This window comes from Bombus vosnesenskii, unplaced genomic scaffold (assembly GCF_011952255.1).
Source record: "Bombus vosnesenskii isolate JDL3184/JDL3185 unplaced genomic scaffold, Bvos_JDL3184-5_v1.1 scf7180000013370, whole genome shotgun sequence".
Taxonomy (NCBI): Eukaryota; Metazoa; Arthropoda; class Insecta; order Hymenoptera; family Apidae; genus Bombus; species Bombus vosnesenskii.
The window spans coordinates 1,102,447-1,127,905 of record NW_022883003.1 but is presented as its reverse complement, the minus strand read 5'-3'; the positions used below and the strand labels follow the sequence as shown (position 1 = coordinate 1,127,905).

At 33.6% G+C, this 25,459-nt stretch overlaps 1 protein-coding gene across 2 annotated transcripts in view; it reads right to left on the bottom strand.

The window, feature by feature from the left end:
• LOC117237337 overlaps positions 1-25,459 on the bottom strand; it is a 36,350-nt gene that overhangs the window by 10,721 nt on the left and 170 nt on the right. Inside the window, exons 2-3 of one of the 2 annotated variants that reach the window (XM_033501174.1) lie at positions 25,226-25,432; positions 22,623-25,121 (exon numbers count right to left, since the gene is read on the bottom strand). In XM_033501174.1, coding sequence (XP_033357065.1) covers positions 22,623-22,773 — 151 coding nt within the window. In that variant the 5' untranslated portion in view covers positions 22,774-25,121; positions 25,226-25,432. Of the gene's footprint in view, positions 1-22,622; positions 25,433-25,459 lie in introns of both variants that reach the window. The other variant, XM_033501173.1, reaches the window with a different exon arrangement.

Below are 25,459 nucleotides of genomic sequence, written 5' to 3'. Positions count from 1 at the left end.
TCATACGTCGTTTCAGCTGCTGTGATTCACCAAAATGAACAGTATAAACTCGTCTTTACTTGTTTTCGGTATATTATTTATCCGGATAAATAATACACGATAAATGATTTATCCGGAACTAAATTTAGTTTTCAATGTTTATTAATATGGTAAGTTGAAATTCTCATCAGCTTCCTACTTCTATCTATCTATTAGACAGAATACCATATCCTTAATTTAGTTACGTTTCTATCCAATAGTAAACTAATAGATTATATACATGTTAAAATCGTATCGGAAGAATGTCAAGAAATTTGTAGAAAAAGTTACAATCTCATTAAAAATATCTTCAACAAAGTTATCGTTGAAAAATTTGACTCGAGTAAAACGATTACAATATTTCGTTGCCGTCACGTAATAGAACCGCACCACGTGGTACACACGAAATTCTGCTCGTGTCATATCTCACCGCTCGTAGGAAGTCTTTCAAAATATGCTACGGAACGTGACAAATATTCTTACTACCACATTACTATGTGTTTACTTACATATCTTCCACGATTCGAAGTAATGTTTGTTATTGATATAACTAGTCAACAGCCAACGGACAAGTCGATTCGCGTTTTATCTCGGTCGACGAAGAGCAAAACAAAACGAATCGGAAGCCAACGTTCGTGTACGTGGATGGAGACCAAACTCTCTAACTGCGACGAAATAGGAAAACTGTCGAAACGATCGGAGAACTTCTGGTATACACTAGTGGCACTACACGTAGACCATGTAAGCACTTCAGACGTACTGAACTAAGTGTGCAACCCTTAGGGCCTTTTATACTGCCGCTTAAAACTGTAAAGTATAGAAATCAGTTTTCGGGGGTAAATGATGCGTCATGAGTAACCCTAACAGGTACCTGCGTTGTCCTATCCCGGTCGACTCTCACTACTGTCGTAAGACACACCCTCTCATAACCGGCTTTGAACTGCTCAATACCGTTACACGACGGTAAAAGAAGACCATTACGGGATGTTTCGTATTTATTTAGTGAGTAAGAAAGTATACAGAGGTTTAACTAAAAATATATTCCTTGAACGCTGTAAACAAGGGAAGAAAGTAGCAAACAGCGTGTATTACATCTTAGCACTGGGCATTATCTAAATATCACATTAACAAAATAATTACTTAGATGTAATAATCAAATGGTATCATTGTTGCTACAATTTTCCAAAAAGTATTTACATTTTCGGTATTTATTATTGATATTAAAAACAGTGAGTTCATTATTCAGAAATTCTGAATGTAATTTTTGTTTGAATCTAACCAACGAGAAAAGTCAGCATTTTAATATACAGGGTGGTTGGTAACTGGTGGTACAAGCGGAAAGGGGGTGATTTTACGCGAAAAAAGAAGCGGAAAATATAGAATAAAAATTTAAAAAAATTTTTTTTCTAAATCTACAGTGAGATCCGTTCTAACGAGACGTGATAAAGTGCACGCGTACCGAGCGGAAATTCAAAGTCGATTTTCTCGAAAACAAAGCCTCAAACGAAAAATTAAAAATATATATACAGGGTAATTGGTAACTGGTGGTACAAGCGGAAAGGGGGTGATTCTACGCGAAAAAAGAAGTCGAAAATATAGAATAACAATTTTTCGTTTGAGGCTTTGTTTTCAAGAAAATCGACTTTGAATTTTCGTTCGGTACGCGTGCACTTTATCACGTCTCGTTTGTAACGGATCTCACTGTAGATCGTTGTCTCGATGGAAAAATTAAAAAAAAAAAATTAAAAAGAAAAAAATTTTTATTCTATATTTTCGACTTCTTTTTTCGCGTAGAATCAGCCCCTTTTCGCTTGTACCACCAGTTACCAACCACCCTGTATATTAAAAAAATGTACATATTGAAAATATATATATACACACAATGAATGATAACCCATATTTATATATTTTTCTTTATTTAACACGTTGACACCGGCGCCGATATTCACGGTTTTCTCCGTGGAGCGGCGCCGAATTAGACTATTCGACACGACCGCAATTTTTCAACTTTGACCTCAATTTACAGCAAAATTACAAAAGCTATACGATTCCTGTTGGGTTCAATTAACTCCGTGGACTTTAACTAATACATTGATATACAATAGTTTGTCAATATCAATTTGCATAGATCTATAAATGTTAAGTAAAGCTGGTGGGACCAGCTTTGGCCCTAATTTTGTACTCTTTTCGATTTTTCTCAAAAAGTAGAGGTCTGACGCGAATTCTGAGCATCGCACGCAATTCTGTGAACATTTTTCTATAAGAAGCGTTTATAGCGAGAATCCAAAAATTTTTCAATTCCGTACAGAAGAAAAGAATAGTCATGCATGTTCGTCGGAGAACAACGGCGCGCGTAAAGAACATGCACGACGAAAATAGTGTTAAGTTACGTAAAATGGACTGACAAAAGGTCAGTATGTATGCTAGCTACTTCCAAAAATCATAGATGTGTTATTGTTCAGAGGAAAAATAGTAAATTGAAGCCAAACATTGTTTTTTCTTTTATAATGATGCTAAAAAGGGGTTTGATCTATCCGATCGGATGTCATCTTATTATAGTTGTTTGAGCGGAACTATAAAATGGTATAAAAAAATTGTAATGGAATTAATATGTGGGTCTTGCCTCGTAAATGCGTGGTGCGTACATAGAAAATGGGATACTAAAAGTATTAAAATTTTAAAATTTCGCGAAGAAATTATTTATCATTTTCATTAATAGCGAACCCCACAGGCACTCTGCCTAACTTGTTTTAAAAGATTACATGAAGAAAGGAAATAATTATGTTAATTTTATAATATTGAATTGTTATGTTTTTACTATCGTATGTCTGCTTATAATGTTGAGATAAAATAATATAAACCTGTTTTGTGAAATACATGTGTGACCCATCGCCGCTCCTCGGGACAGAGACGTGTAAGCCGCCGATGGCGCACGCCGGCGTCAACATGTTAATTGGTAGATACTCTGATTTGATATTGTACTTCATCATTGCTTCCTTAGGAAGACTTGTTAAAAATAACTTCAGTTTTTTATTTTCCTCATTTTCCTGAACAGCCTTGATGATTGCTAACAGAATATATGAAGTGTTCACGTGTTATATATATTATTTTTTTTATTAATTAAATAAAGAAAAAAAATATATATCACCCATATTTATATATTTTTCTTTATTTAATTGGTAAATGCTCTGATTTGATATTGTACTTCAACGTTGCTTCCTCGGGAAGACCTGTTAAGTAACCTCGGTTTTTTATTATCCTCATTTTCCTGAACAACCTTGATGATTGCTAACAGAATATATGAAGTGTTCACGTGTTATATATATTATTTTTTTTTATTAATTAAATAAAGAAAAAAAATATATATCACCCATATTTATATATTTTTCTTTATTTAATTGGTAAATGCTCTGATTTGATATTGTACTTCAACGTTGCTTCCTCGGGAAGACCTGTTAAGTAACCTCGGTTTTTTATAATCCTTATTTTGCTGAACAGCCTTGGTGGTTACTAAGAGATTATATGAAGTGTTCACGTGTTACAGTCAGGTTACTAAATATGTTTAAGATAAGAAAATTTATATCGCAAATAACATAAGTGGTATGTTAGTGTATAAATAGTCAAATGGAAAATAATTTGCAGAAAGAGTCATCATATACACGGTGTACTAGTAACAAATTTCTTTCGAGGATTCTTGAAGAGATTAGAAATAATATAACTATTCTTTTTTTTTTTTGTTATTTATTCTCACTTAATTAAGTTATGAAATACTAAATATCTCATTTTACGACATTTCGAAAAAATCGCAAGTGTTGCATAGGTGGTAACCATTGCAATTTAGCGATAAATCGCAATGAAACGCTTATAAGTTTATAAGGAGACATGGCAGATGTACAATCGATTCTTTCATCGTTTTACCATAAATAAAAGAGAACTTGTTATCTAACATTACAAGTTTGTGTTTTCACAAAAATGCATAAATCACCGTGAATACATGTGTATATATATATAATAAATATTATATACAATACAATATGTATACATATAAAAGGAGCAAAAAATCAATCAGAATATCATTTAGAAAAATATCAGCCTGTAATAAAAATAAGGAATGATGCAACGACGCATATCAAAAGATAGCGTTACGTACTAAGCGCAACTGAACATAAAATTGTTTTAAAAACTCAGTTAATAATCATAGACCTTCCTGCACGATTGAGCTAATACTACCAGTAAAATTTCACCAGTCATGAATTAAACATTCATAAATTAATAAGTATCTTTAGAAAACAGTAATAAGCTTGCTAATAAAACAAATTAAATTTTACAAATTATTTATTTATTACTTTTTATTTGATCTATTCGTTTTAAAAATGATTAACCTTCTGCACTCTGTTGTCTCCGTCGCTGCAACAGCGCAAATGGAATTAACAACGTTATTGTCGCAGGTGCTGCGACATTGTAAATACGATTACAAATAGTTTCGGAACAGCTGGTAGCCCATGGTAAAAATGATTCAGAGTTCCTGCTGGGACATGTTAAAAATTGCTCAGTTATTTACTTAGTAAATTATTGTACAATAGAACCTCGACATTGACTCATCTCTCTCTTTCTCTTATCATCAAAGTTATGTGGGTTACTTTCGCCCGAACTTTGGGAAAACCCAACACGAACCTTCCAACTTTTACCATCTTCTAGGTTATATTCGTATATTAATTTATGTTAAAAAGAGTTTGAACAGTTGTGGTAAAAAAATATTTGATCTGTGCATAGACGGCGGTTGTTTACTACCTGGCATCTAATACCGTAATATACAGGGTGGTTGGTAACTAGTGGTACAAGCGGAAAGGGGGTGATTCTACGCGAAAAAAGAAGTGGAAAATATAGAATAAAAATTTTTTTAATTTTTTTTTAAATCTACAGTGAGATCCGTTACAAACGAGACGTGATAAAGTGCACGCGTACCGAGCGAAAATTCAAAGTCGATTTTCTCGAAAACGAAGCCTCAAACGAAAAATTTTTATTCTATATTTTCGACTTCTTTTTTCGCGTAGAATCACCCCCTTTCCGCGTGTACCACCAGTTACCAACCACCCTGTACATGCTATATCATTGTTAGTAATGAATTAGCTAGAGTGGGATTCTACCTGGAAAAATAAGTCTAAAGTATAAAATAAAATATAATAGAATAGAGTAGAATAAAGTTTGTTTATATTTTCGAATATTTTCGTTAATTTGGGAAATCGAGTTTGAAAATTTGGGAAGTACACGCGTATCAAGCTGTATGGGAATTGACTTTTAATTCTTAATTAAAAATATTCAATCTCAGTTGTCTTCAAAACGAGGTCTCAGAAGAAAAGGAAGTTATTCTATTTTTTCGACTTATTTTCGCGCATACTTGCTGATTATTCATTCATACTTAGTTGGTAATTAGCCAAATTCACATATCCATACACACTTTCAAATTCAAGTTTATCAAAAACGAAGCGGAACATGAAAAGAGTTTATTGCATATTTTCGATTTATTCTTTCGCACAAAATACCAGGATCATTGGAACACATTAAATTCGTAATCGGTACTGCATGAAGCCTATTATTGTTCCTCCTCTACTACTATTAGTCACTCACAACAACAATATACTAGTAGATTTTTAGTCATACAGCCGGCTCCTGAGCCCAGCAAACAAACAACAGAGCAATAAACAGAAAAATAAGTTCTAGTAGGAGTTACTCACGCAGGTAATTATAATGACTCATGAAAATATTCAAATGTTTGTACAAGTCGTTTACAAATATATTAATAATTATAAACCGAAAATTTTATCGCTAGGTTTACGGCACACGTTATTTTGACACATTTCGAATTTCACGAGGAAAAATACATAAACCGTTTAGATTTCTCTTCCACCACTTGTACTAACTTTTATCCATTTAATGAGACAAATATATATATATACACAATTCATTTTCTTTGAAACTTTTAAATTTGAATTAAATAATAATTGGTATAGCTATCTCTACGGATACGCGTCGACTTGACACGATCGTAAATTAAGCATTAATGCTAGTAAATTAACTTCGCTAATCAAAGCATTAATAAATTCAATAAATATAAACGTGACGAAAGTGTTAATTTTTCGAAAAAATGAACATCAGAAGTAGACATAAACAATACAGCGGCGATACTTCGAATATCTCAAACCTAACGTTGTTTTTTTTTGTACTTTACAATTTGTCCAGCTAGACATTCTGTAAATTTTCCTAGTGTAATTGCTAAATAACATGTGGAAGGCTACCCCTAGCGAAACCATCTTCGAGTTTATATACTTTCTTTCTTTAGTGACGTCAGTGAGATGTTTATTTTTTTTTTTTTTTTAAGTCTTCTTTTTATGAAAGTCTTTCTCGCTTCAGCAGCCAGCTGGTTTTGATGTATTGCCGTTCTTCTCCTGTATTTTTCTGCATACCTACCGATTTCGACTTTGACCATTGCTATTTTTATGTCTTTGCATATATCCTCGTTTCTGACATACCATGGGTCGTTGACTATTGTTGTCAGTATCATCAGTTGTAGCTACTCTTGTTTACTTATGTGTACTGTCCTCAATAGTGGTATTCATAAAAATCTAACGTGGCTGAGAAAACGTTCTTCGTATTTACGTTATAAAGAAAAATATTATAGAGGAAACCCCTAGGAAGAGACAAGCATTAGAAGAGAATTTTGGGTATCAGTGATATTGTGAAATGCAACCTTTCATTGTTTTGACAAATAATAGCCCTTCTATGTGCATCAGAATGTGTCTAGAAGAGGAGATAACATATTGAGAAAATAATAAGTATAAGTGAGGCGTGCTCTGGCACAAATTGTGAAGAAAATGAAAACGAATTACGTCAAAACAAGGATGGAATTGAAATTCTCGAGTCAGGTGAAAGTGAAGAAGCAGGGAAATCGTCAGATAGCAAGGAGAAAAATGTCCAAAGAACCACTTGATAAGCAACACAAACATGTTATAAGTGTTTTAAAAAGTGTTTGGACAGTTTCAATTATCGAGTTACTTGCTTTTATTGCAATTTTGTATGACCGGGGAATATATGAACTAAAGTCGATAGAAGCTTTTTGTTTTTTTTAATAATTAATTTTTTTTAAATAAAACATAATATTGTTAACAAAATTGAAGATACAAATATAATTCTCTCAATGTTTTAAAAGCAAAATATTTTACTTTTAATATATAAAATAAATATTTCTGGTTTCTTCGAAGAAAATATTTTGTTCCTAATATAAAATAGATATTCCTCGTAATAACTCGGAAAAAATATTTGTTTTTTAAAATTGAATAAATATGTATATTTACGTTTACATAACGGAATATATAAATATACATAATTAATCTCTTCTTAATATTATATGAATATGTCTTCAATATTTTGTGCACTAAAGCACATTTTGTAGATATCACAAAAATATAAAAATTAAACATTATATTATTTATTATTATTATTATTATTATTGCTTAGTCCGTGCCTTTCGGCTTTAGACGAACTTTCGGTTTTACATCTCTTATGTCTGTTTCTCTTCTTACATGTCTACCTCCCCTCTTTTCCACTCTATTCTATTGCACTACCTTACTTATTCTACCTCTAAAAACTAAAAATTAGGAATTATAAATTAGCAACTAATGACTAAAAACTATTACAACTTTGGTCTTTAGCCTCCTTGCTGTGCCTCCTTCTTGTCGTTTGCCCTTCTCTTCTCTATTATTGCTAAACCTTCTCCAGTCTCGTTTAGCGTTTTTCTATGTCCTTTGGTCCTCCCGTTATTTCACATTCTTCTATTACATGTCTTAGGTCTTCTTCTTTCCTTCTGCATAGTCTACATCTTTTTTCCCCCCTTCTTTCCAGTATTCCCTTGCTTTGGTCTCGTTTCCGCATCTGAATCCTGCCAGTATCCTTCTGTCCTTCCACTTCATCCTCCCTTCTAAGTACTTTGGTAATTTTTCTTTGGTTACGTTTTTGTAATGTATATCATACTTGGATTCCCTTATCCTTCTCCCCCTCTCTTCTGTTTCTTTCTTTCTTCTTTCTTCTGTAATTTGGTCTGCTGCCATCCTTTCTTGCTCCTCTCCTGTTTCTATCTGCGTCCCTCCTTTTCTCACCTCTTCTAGTCCCGTCTTTCTCTTTCTTGCTCTTTTCCCTTCCTGTCCATTCCCCCATTCTCTCTCTCTCTCTCTCTTTCCTTCATACACTCCTTTACTAATTCTTTTTTTGATTCTAGGGCTTTCTCTTCGTACCTTGCTGCTCTTTTTAATGCTATTTCTTTTATTTCTATTATTTTGCATTCTTCTATCAGTATATAATTTGGTGTTGTAATTAAACATTAAATTAATGGTATGTATGAAACGCCGTTTGAATTTCGCGACCCAATAAAATCGATTAAGTTTCATCCTATCGTCAATTATTAATCATATTAAAAAAGAAAAAGGTCACTATCAATCACGGACATTTATTGTTAAGTTAAAAAGATCTACGTGTATGATTCTCGCCACTCATTGGTTTTACAGCGTATTGGTCGCGCATTAACGTTTAAAATTAAATTGCGATTTGTATCAAGATCGATCCGATCTACCGTGGTGAAAGTAGGCAAAGTTAAGGAAGTGAAGTAACTTTAAAGAATAATTCGTCACAAAGTTACTGCTGTGCTTATTTGTGTTATAAAACTGATCTTTTCGTTAGATTAAAAAAAAAAAAAAGAAAATAAAATGATGAAAGAAACGGGGAAGCAAATTTCTCTGTATTCGTCATGGTATATTCGCATTGTTGTGGCGCGTGCAATGCGCTTTAATTTTCTGATTCTAACATACGTCTACAAGAAATAGTAACGTACCTAATCTCAACCTAGATTTATACAAACAATAAAACAAAGCACATATCTTCACGTGTCAACGTACAAAACGAAGCGCGACCTATTTCTAAACTTAGTTATTTTGCACGTTTAGTACCGTGCAGAAGTCTTAGATTTGCCAAATAAAAATATTCGTTTGACATTCTTCCTACCAATTTCTTTATTCTAATTAGTTATATTAAATACAATACAACAATTTGTCTTTTAGCTGGCAAAATAAGAAAATTTCTACAAACCCGTGAAACTATTTTTAAAATATATAAATCAGGAAGAATTATAAACACGAGTAATGTCACAAAGGCGATAATTAAAGATTTTTATCAACATTCTATGAAAATATTTCCTAAAAATGTAGTTCATGAGATTGCTATTATAGATCACCTAAGACTTTTCTGCGATACTGTATGTACCTATATACGATTTCGCTGTTCCGTGAAATACATTTACAGAGATATCGTTGCGTCTCGAACAGCTATCGCACAATCACCGTTTGATTAAGTTTATTTACATGCTGATGAAAACGTTACAACTTACAATCTATCTGGTCGTTAAACGACGCATTTTCCCTTCGTTTCGGTTCAACGGAGGACAATTTTACAGTTTTACGATGGTGTTTTGGTCGCTCTATGCAAAGATGGAACTCGATCGCCTAATTCCCTAACGTATTAATACTTAGCCACCGAGCACGCCACAGCGTGCTATACGCTGTCCACCGCGCTCGGACAAGCCAATCTATACGCTGTCTACCGCGCATTTTTCCAAGTATCGAAGACTAATGTTTACTACTTAAAAAACAAAGAAGTCTAAAAATTACTTAACTGGCCAATTATATTTTGTGGTAATGATTTTGTTTAACGATTTCACATATTGTTTATACAAAACATCAAATTAAAAGTATAAAAAAATATAGGTAAAATTAAAAACATTAAAGACAGCTAAAGATAAATAACACGACTTGAACGTGAAATTAAAAATTCATAATGCATTTTAACATTTTTTTACAGTGTGATATCGTTCAATTATAATTTTATTTAGAAATAACTGATAGTGTAACTTCTTCATTAATTTTGACACCACTAAACTCGTGTATTTTATTATACACTGTACTTTATAAAAGCAGAAAAAGTGGCGCAATTAACAATTCCAGGTAAACAATAACTGATAATAACAACAAAAAAAAAAAAAAAAAAAAGAAAAGAGGCGTTGACAAAGTTAAAAAGGGAGATCTCCCCGCTCGGTCACGCAACGATGTTCTACACAGAGGGGAAATCTCCCTATTCGGTCGACTAAGTGTTAAAATCGAACCTTCCCACTTAGTAATGTATCGAGTATCTCTCGTAATTGAGTTGTTCAGAAGCCACATCGAACAAGTTCATAAATTGAAAATCACAGAAACGTAATGTTGAAAAGGCTGTTTTGATTCTGAATGTTGGATTACCGTCAGGAGTGTGAGTGTGCGGGTGTGCGATGAATCATTGCAAGAACTTAATCCTGTGTATTCTAAATGTTCTGTTATGCGTGGATTTTGACCTGAGTGGACCTGAGTGGAGGACACAATAGCAACTATTTACCTAGTACGAGCGGTCAGCCATTTCATTTCTTCGTTCGTTCGGTCAGTTGCAGTTAATTTGTGCAGAAAATTGGGCACGCAGACGTGTGTTCCTCAACGTGGAGTGAACTAAATTAAATAATTATTATTTAGTTTGTTGCTTTTAACTAACGGGTCACGGGCCCAGAATGCATTGTTTACTAACTTTGTATCCCTTTTTGTAATAATTTTTGTAATTATATATTTTGTGAAATACAAGTGACAATGGAAGGTTTCAAAGTGGAGAGGGATATAAAACCTCTTGATAGTGACAGGTATAGTGCGTGGAAATGAAAAATGTGGTTTAGTGAATGAGATTGATGTGATCAAAGTGATCGATTCTTTCCCCGGCTTCGCAAAAGCTGCAAGTATTGCAAAGGGAATTTTCAATAGTTTGGATATCATGCAGGAAAGAAAAAGTTTTGCCACTCTCAATCTGCTCTACGAAAGAAATTATTGGGATTAAAACTAAGCGGTGATACATCGCTGGTGAAACATTGAATAATTTTTGACAAGTTGGAACAAACACGAAGCGTCACGTTTATTGTTGACTAGTGTCACATCTTGATGTAATAACTCACATGACGGTATAGTAGCGGCAATAGCAACTCTATTTGACGAGAATTTAACTTTGACTTTCGTTAAAACAAAACTTTTGGATCTTGAAGTAAAATTAAGAAACGAGAGCAGTTGTATAAGCGTAAAACTTGTTCAAGCTGAGCATGCAGATATACAAAATTCTACAGAAAATAATTTTGATTATTTTCTAGTTATTTAAAAACAATCGTGTAAAACAAAAGCAGTTCTGCAAATCCAAGAAGAATGCATCAATTACAAAGCGTCATCAACGCGAACGAAAAGATTACAAAATAAGAAATTGTTTCCACAATAGAAGAAGCGTTCAACGTAACGTTCAAAAAGTTCAAACAACTCAACCAATAACAACAGAAGACAACACGTCTGACTTTGTTTTCACGACTGGAGATTATCAATCTAATATCAACAACAAGCTTGCTTTTCTCTTGCACTTTGCACCATCGGATCGTCTCAACAATAAAGAAAGATTCATTTTCAAGAATTTGAATCTGAACAAAGAAATTGAATTTGTTGAGAGAAATTTTCCTAACGGGAAAAGGAAGTTTTTATAACAGCAACGAAGGAAAGAAAAATCCATGTGCCAGTAATATGAGTATTCAAGGTGTTCTCGAGGATTTTCTTTATAATCCGGAAACTCCATATTATCTGTACAGAAAATGTAACACACAGAAGTGACCATTATTGTCAATGAGAAAGGAGACGCGATAAGCAAAAGCAGTAAAACTAAGACGAAAGGTAAGCTCTTAACACTAAACCTACTTTATTTTTTCTTTTCTAATTTCATTCAGAATTTCTTACATACAATATTATCGTATCGCCATTTAACTTCACGACTTCTCTTATAATATACGTACAATGAATTTCTTAATGTTCACTTCTCTTCTTATTGTTTATTTTCTGAGAAGAATACGTTGACTGTTTTACCTACCACGACTGCTCGTTTAACCGGTTGAACGATTGGTATTTTTTTATGACAGTAAAAGCAGAGGCGTTTCGAGTGTTGGGAACTAAATGCGATTTATCTACTGTAAAATTATACGCATTTATTGCATTTCTGTAAGCACGCGGCGTATATGAGGTTAAAAATTGTAGACATATCACTTTTAATTTACCAAATGTTCAGCTGGACAAATTATAAAGCAGAAATTAAAATAAAAAAAAATCAATTCTATGGAACAGAAAATAGGATCCGGCATTTTTCTCAAACGTTATAAGCAGAAATAACGTTATCGTGAAAGGAAAGGTTTATTCGGTTTGGTAACAGAAATCAACGAAGCCATCGCTTGCAAACCGATATATTCGCTTTGATTTCTGAAGTTTGGCGCAAACTTCATATACAGGGTGGTTGGTAACTGGTGGTACAAGCGGAAAGGCGGTGATTCTACGCGCAAAAAGAAGTCGAAAATATAGAATAAAAATTTTTCGTTCGAGGCTTTGTTTTCGAGAAAATCGACTTTGAATTTTCGCTCGGTACGCGTGCACTTTATCGCGTCTCGTTATACCGGATCTCACTGTAGATCGTTGTCTCAATGGAAAAATTAAAATAAAAAAAGTTTATTCTATATTTTCGATTTCTTTTTTCGCGTAGAATCATCCCCTTTCCGCTTGTACCACCAGTTACCAACCACCCTGTATAATAGTACCAAATTCGACGTAGATAGGACCATTGAAATGGCGAAAAAATAGAAATTCGAAACTATAAAATCAAAATCTCGAAGATGGTTTAAAATGTAAAAAATATGTATGTGGAATTTGGAATTGAGAATCGTACAATTTGTAAAGAACGCGGTGGAAAAGAATAAAATATATATCAGTTATTCCTAAATAAAACAAGCTATATTTTTTTACTATCAAATTGGCTATTGTCTTCGTTCCATATTAAGAAACATATAAGTTGTTTCAAAAACCGATCATTTGACCGGTCATAATGGCAATAGGTATACCTGAAATGTCAATAGGTTTAGGGTTACACAATGTAACTATTATGTCATGTGCGACAGTCCGCAGGCCATCCCTTGTTGTCTGGCCGCCAAAGGCCCACGTACCATTATTCAGACCCTCAATAAACCCAAGGACCCACCATAAAACGTAAACACTTTGAAATTAATGCTTTTAACGTAGTCCTTTTAAATTGAAGGAATCTCTAATCCTGTAAGTGTTTTATTTTATGAATGATTCTTAGAATAATCCTTACGTTTATTGTGCGCTCTTACAAATTACGGAGAAAGCAGGTAGTTACCTAACGGTAAAAGCGGGGTTTTCTCGTGAACGATGTCACCCACGAGTGGTGACACCCACGTTGGTAGAAGGCTTCCTCCATCTATTCTCATTCATTAACGTTGGTCATACCAATGGGCATCGCGGATCGTTACTCTCACTTTCCTAACGAAAAGTGTGACCAGCGAATCCACTTTCTTCGTACCTGAAACCCACCCATGCCGAGCTTTCCTCCGTAATAACACGACAGCAGACAGTCAGTCAATCGAAAGAAGTCTAATCGCCAACGCCAAAAGGAGTCTCATTCCGTACTCGCTAGTAGTTTGGCAGTCGACATCCTCACAATTGTATCAAATATTGAAGTTATTGAATTGTTGGAAATAGGTAATATTGTAACCTGTTAAAAACAGCGTTATACTCACTCAACCACCCCTATTATCCCAAACGAAATAGGGGATCGATCTATTCATGGCGTGGATTATTCGAATCGTAACTGGAATTTACGACTCCCGTTGGCGCGCTTCTTCGAGATCGCGAATGGTTGAAACAGTAACAGTTATTAATTTTGAAACTAATAGAAAAAGAGGCAAATTCTAATAATTGTCAAGCGTATGATGCTATAAATAATAATTATGATTTATGGCATCAAAACGTTTAGGGCACATAGAAAAATCTAAATTTTTACAATTGAGGAGTAAGCAAATGATCGATGATATAAACCATATTGACAAAATTATACCTAATGATAATTTATGCGAAGCTTGTATAAATAGTAAACAAGCACGACTACTGTGTGAAAAAGCAATAGATAAAATTTCATGTTTGTTCATGTTTGTGGTCGAACTTCACTTCTTCAATCATTAATAATAAAAATTTAATTACGTATAAATCAGATGTTTCAGGTTTTCGTGATTTTATTGCATAAGGTGATTCAATTTAGAGATTTTCGATTTGTATTACAATAATGAGGAGGAATAATTGTCACATGAGATGGAAAACCATTGTGTACAAAGAGGAATCAATTATCATTCGACAGTTCTACGAATCTTTCCATTGAATAGTGTTTGGAAACGTATGATAAGAACGATAACGGAGTTATGAAATAACCGATTAACGACAAGCCACGCGCAATGATAAGCGGTGTTAGTTTAGAGAAACGCGTTTTGGGGAGAATTAATCCTTACTGCTATAATTCTAATCAAATTGATTCCGACTAAAGCTTTAAAACAAGATAAAACAGCATATGAATCGTGGCGCGGTAGGAAGCCTCGAGTAAGATATTTAGAAAATGTCAGTTCTACTGTTTATGTACACGATAAAACTAGGAAAATTTACTATAGTTAGGAACACGATTGTATATGAAACAAATTACTTAAAGGGTTGTAAGTCTGACAGCGGTAAATCAAACATATTGAAACCGAGCATAAAAGTAAATTCTGAAGTAAAATTGTGAGGCAAAGTTGATAAACCTGCGATCGAAATGGATACCGGCAATAAGTCTTTATTTCAAGATAATAAAAGTGAAATAGAAAAGGAATTTGAGCCGGGAAGGAGCGATAGGATTAAACAGCTTCCTCCCATTTCATATGACGAGAGAGATATAGAATATGATCTCGTGTGTGCTCGATCTTTTCTTTTATGGTCTAAAACTGGCAATAAGGTATTAGTTTGAAATATTTGAAGAAGCTTTATAAAAAAAGATTTTCGAAATTCATCTGTTGATCGTTGTATCTACATTAACTGATAAAGCAAATATATCTAGAAATATTATATGCGTAGAGGATTTTGTGATTGCTAAAGTCAACAGTGGAACAATGAATAATCGTAAAAGTTATTTAGTGAATAAATTTAGCACGACAGATTTGAAAGGCATTATATTTTTTCTTTTAATTTTTTTTCTTTTATTTAAAGGTTCTAAACAGTAACAAGAAAATTACTTTAGATCAAAGTGCTTACATAAAGACAGCTTTGGAGAAATTTAATATGCACGATAGTAGAGCTATTAGTATATCTCTTCTGTTAGTACATATATTATTATTAACATATATAACGATATGCACACCACTTGATTTAAGTACAGCAGTAAATATTTAAAGCAGATATATGAATACAAGTAACAAAGAACTTTGGCAAAATTTAAAATGGGTACTAAGATATCTGAAGGGTTCAAATGACATGTAAAGGGCGACTATAATATATATAAGGTATATAAGATATAACTCTGTATTCCTTTCTGTAATAATTCTGCGTGATTAAACTGTAATAATTATACAGGGTGGTTGGTAACTGATGGTACAAGCGGAAAGGGGATGATTCTACGCGAAAAAAGAAGTCGAAAATATAGAATAAAAATTTTTCGTTCGAGGCTTTGTTTTCGAGAAAATCGACTTTGAATTTTCGCTCGGTACGCGTGCACTTTATCGCGTCTCGTTATACCGGATCTCACTGTAGATCGTTGTCTCGATGGAAAAATTAAAAAAAAAAAATTTTTTTATTCTATATTTTCGACTTCTTTTTTCGCGTAGAATCAGCCCCTTTCCGCTTGTACCATCAGTTACCAACCACCCTGTATATTTTGTGAAGCGCTTTAATGCAAAAGACAATGGAAGCTTTAAAAGCGAAGAGAAATATAAAACCTTTTGATGGCGATAGGTATAGCATTTGGAAATGAAGAATATGTGCTCTAGTGAATGAATTTGATATAATCAAAGGTATCGATGATAAAATTCCCGATCGATTAACCGATGACTAGATTAAAGCTGAGTTAGTCGTCAGTAGCGTTATCGTGGAATACATATTTACTCGATTTTTCCCTCGGCTTTGCAAAAGCTGGAGATATCGTAAAGGGAATTTTGAGTAGTTTGGATATTATCTACGAAAAAAAAGTTTCAGCACGTGTAACCGCGGCTCGGCCTTAGTTTCCAACATATTCCCAAAACTGTGGGTACAACTACAGAGAATTCTGTCTACAATTGTGCGTCCATGGCAGTATATGCGTTAGTATTCGTTGCCGATTGCCTCGCCACAGCGGCGAATAGGTAAAATGATGCCTAACATAAATCTAATTTTTATCTTTTGTCATTTTATCTTGTTACCACTGTGGTGAAGCGGCAGGCTACCAAACTAACGTATACGCTGCCACGGATGCGCAATTATACGTAGAATTCATCGTGTGATACTTGCACATATCTCGGAAATTAACAACAGATCATCATATCGCAGTGTCTACCAACGATCTTAATGAAATTTATATATGACGTAGCTGTCAGAAAAATATTTGATCCGTTTCTTTTTTATCGGCAATCATGCATATTGAGAACCAACCCCAAAGTCTGGGCTGGAAAATCTGTTTCGACGAATTTCTTGAAAATTACTACTGATAGAGTTGATTGTATAAATTGATGAAATTAATGTTTTTCAATAACAAATAAGATGATGTAAATTATTTTGTAAAAGAATCTATTTGTTTATTATTTGTTATTATTTTATAAAATACTATATTAAAAAATAGCGTAATTTTAATAGTTTTTCCAGGTAAATGTTAACAAATTTTCTTGAATATTTACAGTTATTTTTAGGGTAAATATGTGATAGTTCTGAAAACAGTTAATTTTATTATTATTTATCATACACTCGTTCTTGTTCTTAGACGAATTCTAACAAAACAATTGATTATAATTAATTATTCGATATGATTTTCAAGATAGCAGTATTTCTCTAAAATGTCAACATCAGTAATTATTCACAGCTATACAAATCAACCGACGATATCAGCTGATAGAAAATTGTCATTTGTATTGCAAATTATAATGCTGATAGTAAAGAGTGCGTGTACAGCAAACAATATTTTAAGCCCTCAATGTCATCGTTGCAGTATCTACATCAGAGAAATTAAATAAAGAACTTTTAAGGACTCAGTTTGGAAGTGTACCTCTTCCTAAAACGTGCGGACATGATGAAGAATTGATAAAGAATACAATTCCGGAAAGAAAAACATTAAAATTTTTAGAAATACCAAAAAGTACAACAGAACTTGTACAACCATTCCATACTTCCTAAAATATGGATTCCATATTTTAGACTTGACTTTCAGACTTGACAATTAATTTAAATCTCAATATTAATTTATATCATCGGAATAATATAATAAAGTTGCAATCGTTGATGCGTCATCAATTATCCTGTCTTAGACATGAACAAATGTTTAAATATGCATGGTACCGACGTGACTACATAGATAACTGGTCAAAGGAATTAGAAAATTTCATGAAATTTTGTTTTACAAATTTCCAATGAACCGTTCCAACTATCATAATATAGTTGCTCTAACAATAAAACGTGCGTTGTATAAAATATATTTATGCTTTAATCGCTTCTTCGAGGGCGACCATTATTATGAAAACTATAATGTACAATTGACATTAATCGTTTCTATAGCACTCATTATTTAAACACGAATGAGTGTCTGACGACCAAATCAATTCTTTTCATTGTTTAGCATATACAGGGTGGTTGGTAACTGGTGGTACAAGTGGAAAGGGGGTGATTCTACGCGAAAAAAGAAGTCGAAAATATAGAATAAAAAATTTTTTTTTTTTAATTTTTCCATCGAGACAACGATCTACAGTGAGATCCGGTATAACAAGACGCGATAAAGTGCACGCGTACCGAGCGAAAATTCAAAGTCGATTTTCTCGAAAAAAAAATCTCAAACGAAAAATTTTTATTCTATATTTTCGACTTCTTTTTTTGCATCAAAAAATTTCAAATATAATAAATCCTTTGTAATGGAAAAGCCAAGATTCAAATTTGTATTTAGTTTGTACATACAGATATAGTGTTTGTAAACAAACATTTAAGACAATTTGTTAACATTTACTTGGAAAAACGATTAGAAATATGCTATTTTTAATACGTTGCTAAGACAAATGGATTCTTTACAAAATAATTTACATGATCTCATTCGTCGTTAAAAAATACTAAGTTCATCAATTTACACAATCATTCTATTTGTAGTAGTTTCCGAGTTTCGTCGAAACAAATTTTTCAGCCCCAACTTTGGCAATGGTTTTCATCTCTTTTAACATGGACATTTGACGATAGAAAAGAAATACGTGTCAAATATTTTTATAAGAACTACATGGTACATAAATTTCGTCAAGATCGACGATTGACGCTTCGGTATGTTTCCTTGGAAGACACGTAAAGGAAAAAATTGTTCAAAATGTTGATTCCTACGACATATTAAAAAAGTTATCAAGATGACGACAGTTTTCTAAATAATAGCCCAATTTACTATTTACTATTATTTATTTATTTATTATTATTTATTATTTATTTGTTATTATTATATTTGTTATTATTATTTGTTATATAATTTATTATTTATTTGTAAATTTACTATACTTACTTTGCGACAAATACATAAATACATAAATACAAATACATAAATCTAATTATAATTATGAATTTTTGGAAACAACAAAAATTCATAAAAGCCAGGATTTTCAAGCGTTTCACTTCTCTGCATATGCGTATAAATCAGCATCTGTTTGTGAAATAACCGTGAAATTAGTTGAAATGAAAAATATGTACTCGAAAGCGATAATCAAATTTCGAATCGTTTAACGTGGCGTGTAATAATTAAAATATCGATCGTATAAAACAATATGAAATTCCCTGCCTGGTCGGCAAGAACATGTAATGATACGTTATCTCTATTCTAAATGACGATAAACGAAGATAATATTATACGTTTTCGAAAAGAGAGACATTAATCATTGCGAAGGAAAAGATTTATCGATTAAAAAATACGAACTCCAGACTTCTGAACTGTATGAAATTACGTAAGAATTAACATTTCTATTCATGACGACTACTGTTCTCTGTTAACTGTTCTCTAAAATTTGAAATAATTAATAGCAAAATTTCTGAAATAACGATGTTCCAAAAATGATATATTTCGATTAAATGGCACGGAACAGAGGCAATACGTAAATTTTACGCGAGAATGGCTATTTTATCGCGACAGTTGCAAGTCTCCCAGTATCATAACGCAATAGATAAAATGCAAGTTTCTATTTATGTTTATTCAAATATATTCGTATCTTCAACGTACAGATACCAATTTTTGAACAAAAATAACTTTCTGTTCTGTCCACGTAAAATGATAAATATACAAAAATGTAGTAATATATTTTGCATGTACAAAAAATTCAAAGAATTTTTAATTATGAGTTATAACGCTTACATACATGTGTATTACATAAAGCATTCGCTTATATTTAGAAAAAATCCTTGAGTCGACAATCTTGCAATTACGTATTTTACAATACTTGATAGCATATTGGGAAATCATGATTTAGTATTTTATATAGAATACTATTATTCCAGGAGTATTAGACTACATATGCGTATTTAACAAGAAATATAATTCTCGGTTTTTAATTAAAAAATTCTATCTGCTAGGAAGTATATTATACACAACTTGTCCAAACTATGTAATATTTATTTAAATAATTTTTTCCTTCAACAAATATATTGCTGGATTAATCGCGCAGCATATGCATACATATGTAACTACATATTTACGCGTATAATATTTTATTCAATGGAGAAAGCAAAACCGATCGACAAATAGAAATATGTAGTTGCCTACGGTCAGTGCACTATTCGCAACGCGTGTTGCGAGTTTTCAGGGACGTGTGTTGCCGCACTGGCCCGGAAAATGTAGCGCATTGCGACAAATTTATATTCCCCGCTACAACGGGACAGAAATCGCATGCCGCGAGATTTCTTGTTTTTAATATCAACTTGATCATAATTTTCAACACGTGAGACTATCCGTAATGGACGCTTAATTTCGACTAACTTTTATTACCTAAAATTATTCCAATAATATCAATTACCTTTTTATATTAACTATTTAATTAAAATTATTCAAAAACTAAATCTATCCATCATATAAAAATTTGTTTAAATAATTATGTAGCTAACTGGCTTACTTGTCCTCAATAATCTCTATAATAATTAAACATGTAATATGTTTACGGAAATAGATTAACAAAATACAGCACGTCCTCGGAAAATCCATCTAATTCCGAATTCGTTAATGTTTTGTATCGGTCGAGGCAATGAAGAAATTAAGGATGAACGACAGAAACGTGTCTAATAGTTGCTTCCGGTTGCCATAAATAAAAAGTCCTCGAAAAAAATCCCTACAAGCCAGTATCAATTGTCCATTCGTCGGGCGTATTTGTCCGTACGGCCCTGAACGTTTCTCCTCGCAAGTACACGTGTACGCACGCGAGGCGCGCGTATAAATACACAGGAGCGATGTCGGTTTATTTATACGCAAGGGTGCCCATTGCCTCCCTCCCCAATGCTCTCTTCACGCTTGATGTCGAACAACGCACAGAAAACTATGCATGTACCACGTTTTGTTTCTTTCCTACGATAAATTCATTGTCATGGCGACAAAGATATAACAGCGATGGCTCGAAGGAATGACACACGCTGGCTTATAGCCGGCTTTAATGATCGACATGCTTTGATAATCGTGCCGCGAGAAGTGTGGATTTTCGTACACGCGCTTACTCGCACGAACCAGGTTTCAAGATCGCGCTCTCAACATCACTCGAATATCGTTAAATTACGCCTCGCAACTACTACATTGTGAATTTAACAACAATTGTATCAGATGTTCATAAAGTTGCATTATATTTTTAAGATCATAATTACTATAAAAGTATTTTAATACTAGAACTACTAGACTAGTCAAAATAATCAATTCGCAATTTTTCATAAAAATTTTGAATTTTGAAACAATTTAATAATTTTTTGTAAAATATATAGATGGAGCTCGATTTTCTGCTTATATTATATATTTGTCATCTTTCATTTTGATTTCTTTCATACAAGCTTTGTATTTTAGTCGTTAGTAAGTAGATCTAGTGCTAATACAGTAGAAAGAAACAATCGTTAACGATTACGTAATTGATTATATCACGATAGATAATACGAAAATCAATAAATAGAAAAAAGAAATACAATTCAGTGAGGCTCGAACCTAACCTCTAAAAAAATAATATCTTTTAAATATCTTGAAAACATGCAAACAGTATAATGCATGCAGTTTGGTCCACTTTGTTCGCAGAGTATGCAGAAGCATGTTCCAGCACGAAATATGTATTGCGCGCTGACGCAGCTGCGCTTCCCTTCTTTGATTTACCCCCACCATTTTGTCTGTCTATTTCTTTTCTGCAGCAAAAAGTTACTCGCCACCCGCTGATGCGCTATTCTTAATTTCAACAAGCGAGTAAATATTGAGAAGTTTATCAAGATCTTGCGCTTTCCTAATAACGCATTCCTAATAAAACGATTTAATCTTTCTAGCTTCCGTCGATGCGTATCTTTTTAATTGTAATAATTCATTATCGTTCAGACATGTGCTTAGCAAACGCAATACAAAGACTTAGATATCTGTTAGACTAGGCTAAAACGTATTATCTAATATGTGCGCGATAACTGAAATAGATGGTAGCGATAATTACAATGAAACATCTAAAATGAAGTAACGAAAAATTCCTGTAGGTATAATATTCTCGTCAATACATTAGCGCGTTCACACAAAAATCATTTGTACTGTAACAAATTATAGATAACAAATAGTCGATGAAACTCCATACATAGCAAAAGAGTAATTTCCCGCCAATTCTTCGCGTATTAACATGGGGACGGATCGAATAGTGTTGCAAAGCGTGTGCGCGACGCGCTTCGTTACTGCTATTACATCGCACTCAGCCTCATTTCATTTATTTCGATAAATTTATTTCCAACTAACATTTCCACCGCAGAGTTTCCTTTAAAAGCATAAAAAATGCACGTTCGGCTGAATTCCACACGTGATGCCAATTAACGTTCCCAAACATGTAATTCGTTTACAACAGACAATTAAAATTGTTAGAAATGTAGAGTGAGTATAGAAAAAGACGATTATCAATGTAAGTTCTCGTGAAATTATAGATAAAACAAAGTGCAGAAAACTTTGTTGTTTCTTGTTTATGGAATTTAGACATGCTGACGTTAGACGTGTAACTCGTCCAACTATGTAATATGTTTATTCATCGTTTTGCTTCGTCTTGTGAAATTTCTTTTTTATCGCGGTCTGCAAGTGAAAACGCGAAAAGAAAAGAGAATCGTACTTGACGGCGTGAGTGGTTCGCGAACACGCAAGCGTGGTTTTTTCGGCGAAGAGTCGTAGGGGAAATATTACTAGTAAAATTTCTTTATGGCAATGCTTACTTTTTATTGAATCCGAAGGTTTATTGGACCGTGACAACCGGCTAACAATGTAACCGATTACAAACAGCACACCGCCAAGAAACAGCGTGCTCACGAGCACGATCACGGACATGCTGATTCTCGGCGTGATTTTCCCTTCTGTATCCTCCATCTTCACCGTTTAATTAAACCACAGCACTTTGTTTTTTATTTCACCGCACTTTCGACGCACGCTTGATTCAATATAGGTCCGTTAAAAATCAACGTAAGATACAAGCACGAGACGCGAGACTGGAACACACACACGAACCGCGTGTTCCAAAAAACATGAGATATCATGCAACGATCGCGGCCAGTGCGTCAACTCCACGGCAAACCTGAACTACTCGCTTTATAGATGGAATGCTCGAGCTCGATCATTGGCACGTCTTTATCCACGAACCAGAGGAATCGTAGAAACGAAACTTCACCAGATATTTCCAACAGTTTCTATTTCTTATTATCGACATCGATCATCTTTGCATCTTATTTTTACGCGGTTTCCTTTTGTATTTTCCGTATAAAGTATATATTATAGGCGAATAAAATTCGTTGAAATGAAACAAAAAATGATTTTCTACATCCACAACAGCTTAGAAAGATCTCGTTTCGTAGTGCAAATTTTATAATCGTAGGTCGAACATGACTCGTAGAGACACACAGCAACTTGAAAGAATAACGTTCGCATTCCTTGATCCCCCACTTCGATTTTTTTTCTTGGCACCGTTGCGAGATTTGTCTACTTAGATGACAAAGTTACCACTTCAAATCGTTTCTAGGTCACCGTCACGTTCCTCACCAAGCTCGTATTTTATGTGTGACACATTGTATCATTTAAATTTCGTTCTTGTCAATATTGCTTTTATAAAAATTATCGCTTGGTGAACTTAATGTTTAATAATTACCCAACACTGGCCGCGGTTTATGTCATCGATTTAAAATGGGAATAGAACACGTAACTGGCAATCGAGTGACCCAAGAACCGGCTACTCTATTTCGTATTCGTAAGAAGAAACGAAAGAGTGCCGAAACTTCCGTGAAAGTGTCTTTCGCGATTTGTGTTTACGCAGTTTTAATAGGTTGTCACCAATTTGAATTTCTTGAAGTAATACTCACGACGTTATTGAATAAGATGTGCATGCAGTTTACCCAAAGTAATTAATGTTACCGCGCAACTTATCTAAGCCATGCATGCTCTGGCGGTACACTCGTAAATCAGACGGAATCATCGCGAAGGAGACACGTTAGGAGTTTGATCAGTGAACGTAATGCTCGTAAGAGCTCGAAGCGCGTGTTTGCCGGAACATGTCAATAGTGCCGGTATATACGCGATGGTAACCTAGCTGCCTCGCGTTTAACTCGCTCTCTTCGAAGATTCCCCACCATTTCAAACCCCCACGAAGGTAGTTGTGTTCTCCCACCGAAACGGAAGTTGCACTTGCGCGATCGAATACTTCGATGTCTGGCGGGTAAGGAACCGCGCTCCGGCGATTAACATTCGAGTGGTCGATACGATTCATTATATCAATGATATATGAAATCCGAAATCAAATTAATTTTTGATAACTTCACTTTTCTCAAATTTCTCAATTGCATTACCCAGGAAATATAATTAACCTCCAGTTTCAAGAAACAAATGGTTTATTTCCACACATTCACTTATCACAAGGAAATATTATAAATAACAATAAATTTCAAGGAAGATTAAAAAAGATGGTGTTTGTGACATAATTTTGTTTTATTTTCTAACTTATGTAATTGATCAATATGACTTCTGGCTATATGTGTAAATCTTTTAATATTGAGATTGTAATAGTTTATAATTCTATTTAAAAGTTTTAATCGTCACATTATCATAAACAGAGAAAACATTAAAGCATAAGCACTTATTAACATTGGTATGTAATTGATATACATCAAAAAGAGGGAACAAAAATTTTATCCATTTTTATATTTTAGTAAAACAACAAAAGGTATAATGTTGCAAGAAGATATTCGTAACAAACGTGAATATTTCAATTTTTGCTAATGTTCTCGTTTATTAATATTGTTTTCACTCCTTCAGATTACATTTAGGAACAATGTTGTAGATTAAGTTCCGAGTTCAGCTCTCTTTCTTCTTTTAAGAAAATAATCAAAGGTCACAATAAAAATGTATCTTATCTTAAATGTGATGGGTAACGGGATTCCGGAAATTCTATTACATCAACTCGTTCATACAGATTGTAGTGTCACAAATTTCTTGGAATAAAGTAACAGTGTTCTTGGAAACTCAATGACTATTTCGTTTTCTCTGGCGTAGACATATTTAAGATTCTAGAGAAGACGTACAACGTCATCGCTAACGATACCAAGGAAAGATAGCGTCAAGCTTGTTTATCGAAAGCAAGGCCACTAAAAATTCGCCGAACAAAAATGAAAATATTGTGGAACAAATCGATATCTATCTTGTTTACGATCTCATGTAAATCGTCTGTCCGTCTGCAAACCGGTAATAGATGTGAACACTGAGACAAGTGTGCATTATTAATATGCATTCGATCGTGAAGTTACATGATCCACTATAACCTAACAACTAGGCTTACAAATGTGCTCGTAACGGCAAGATGCGTTAAATTCAACCCGTTATTCGCCCCGTTACTTTTCCTCATTTCAATCGTCTTCGTCCTCGATTTGACTCTCTCACGTGCAAGCCTCGCCATCATGCTTCATGTATAAACAGAACCTCCAAACATATACAAGGTGTTCATTTTTATCAATCTATTTGTATATTTAAGAAAATAACAACGATACTGAAAATAACAAGAAAAATATGTGTT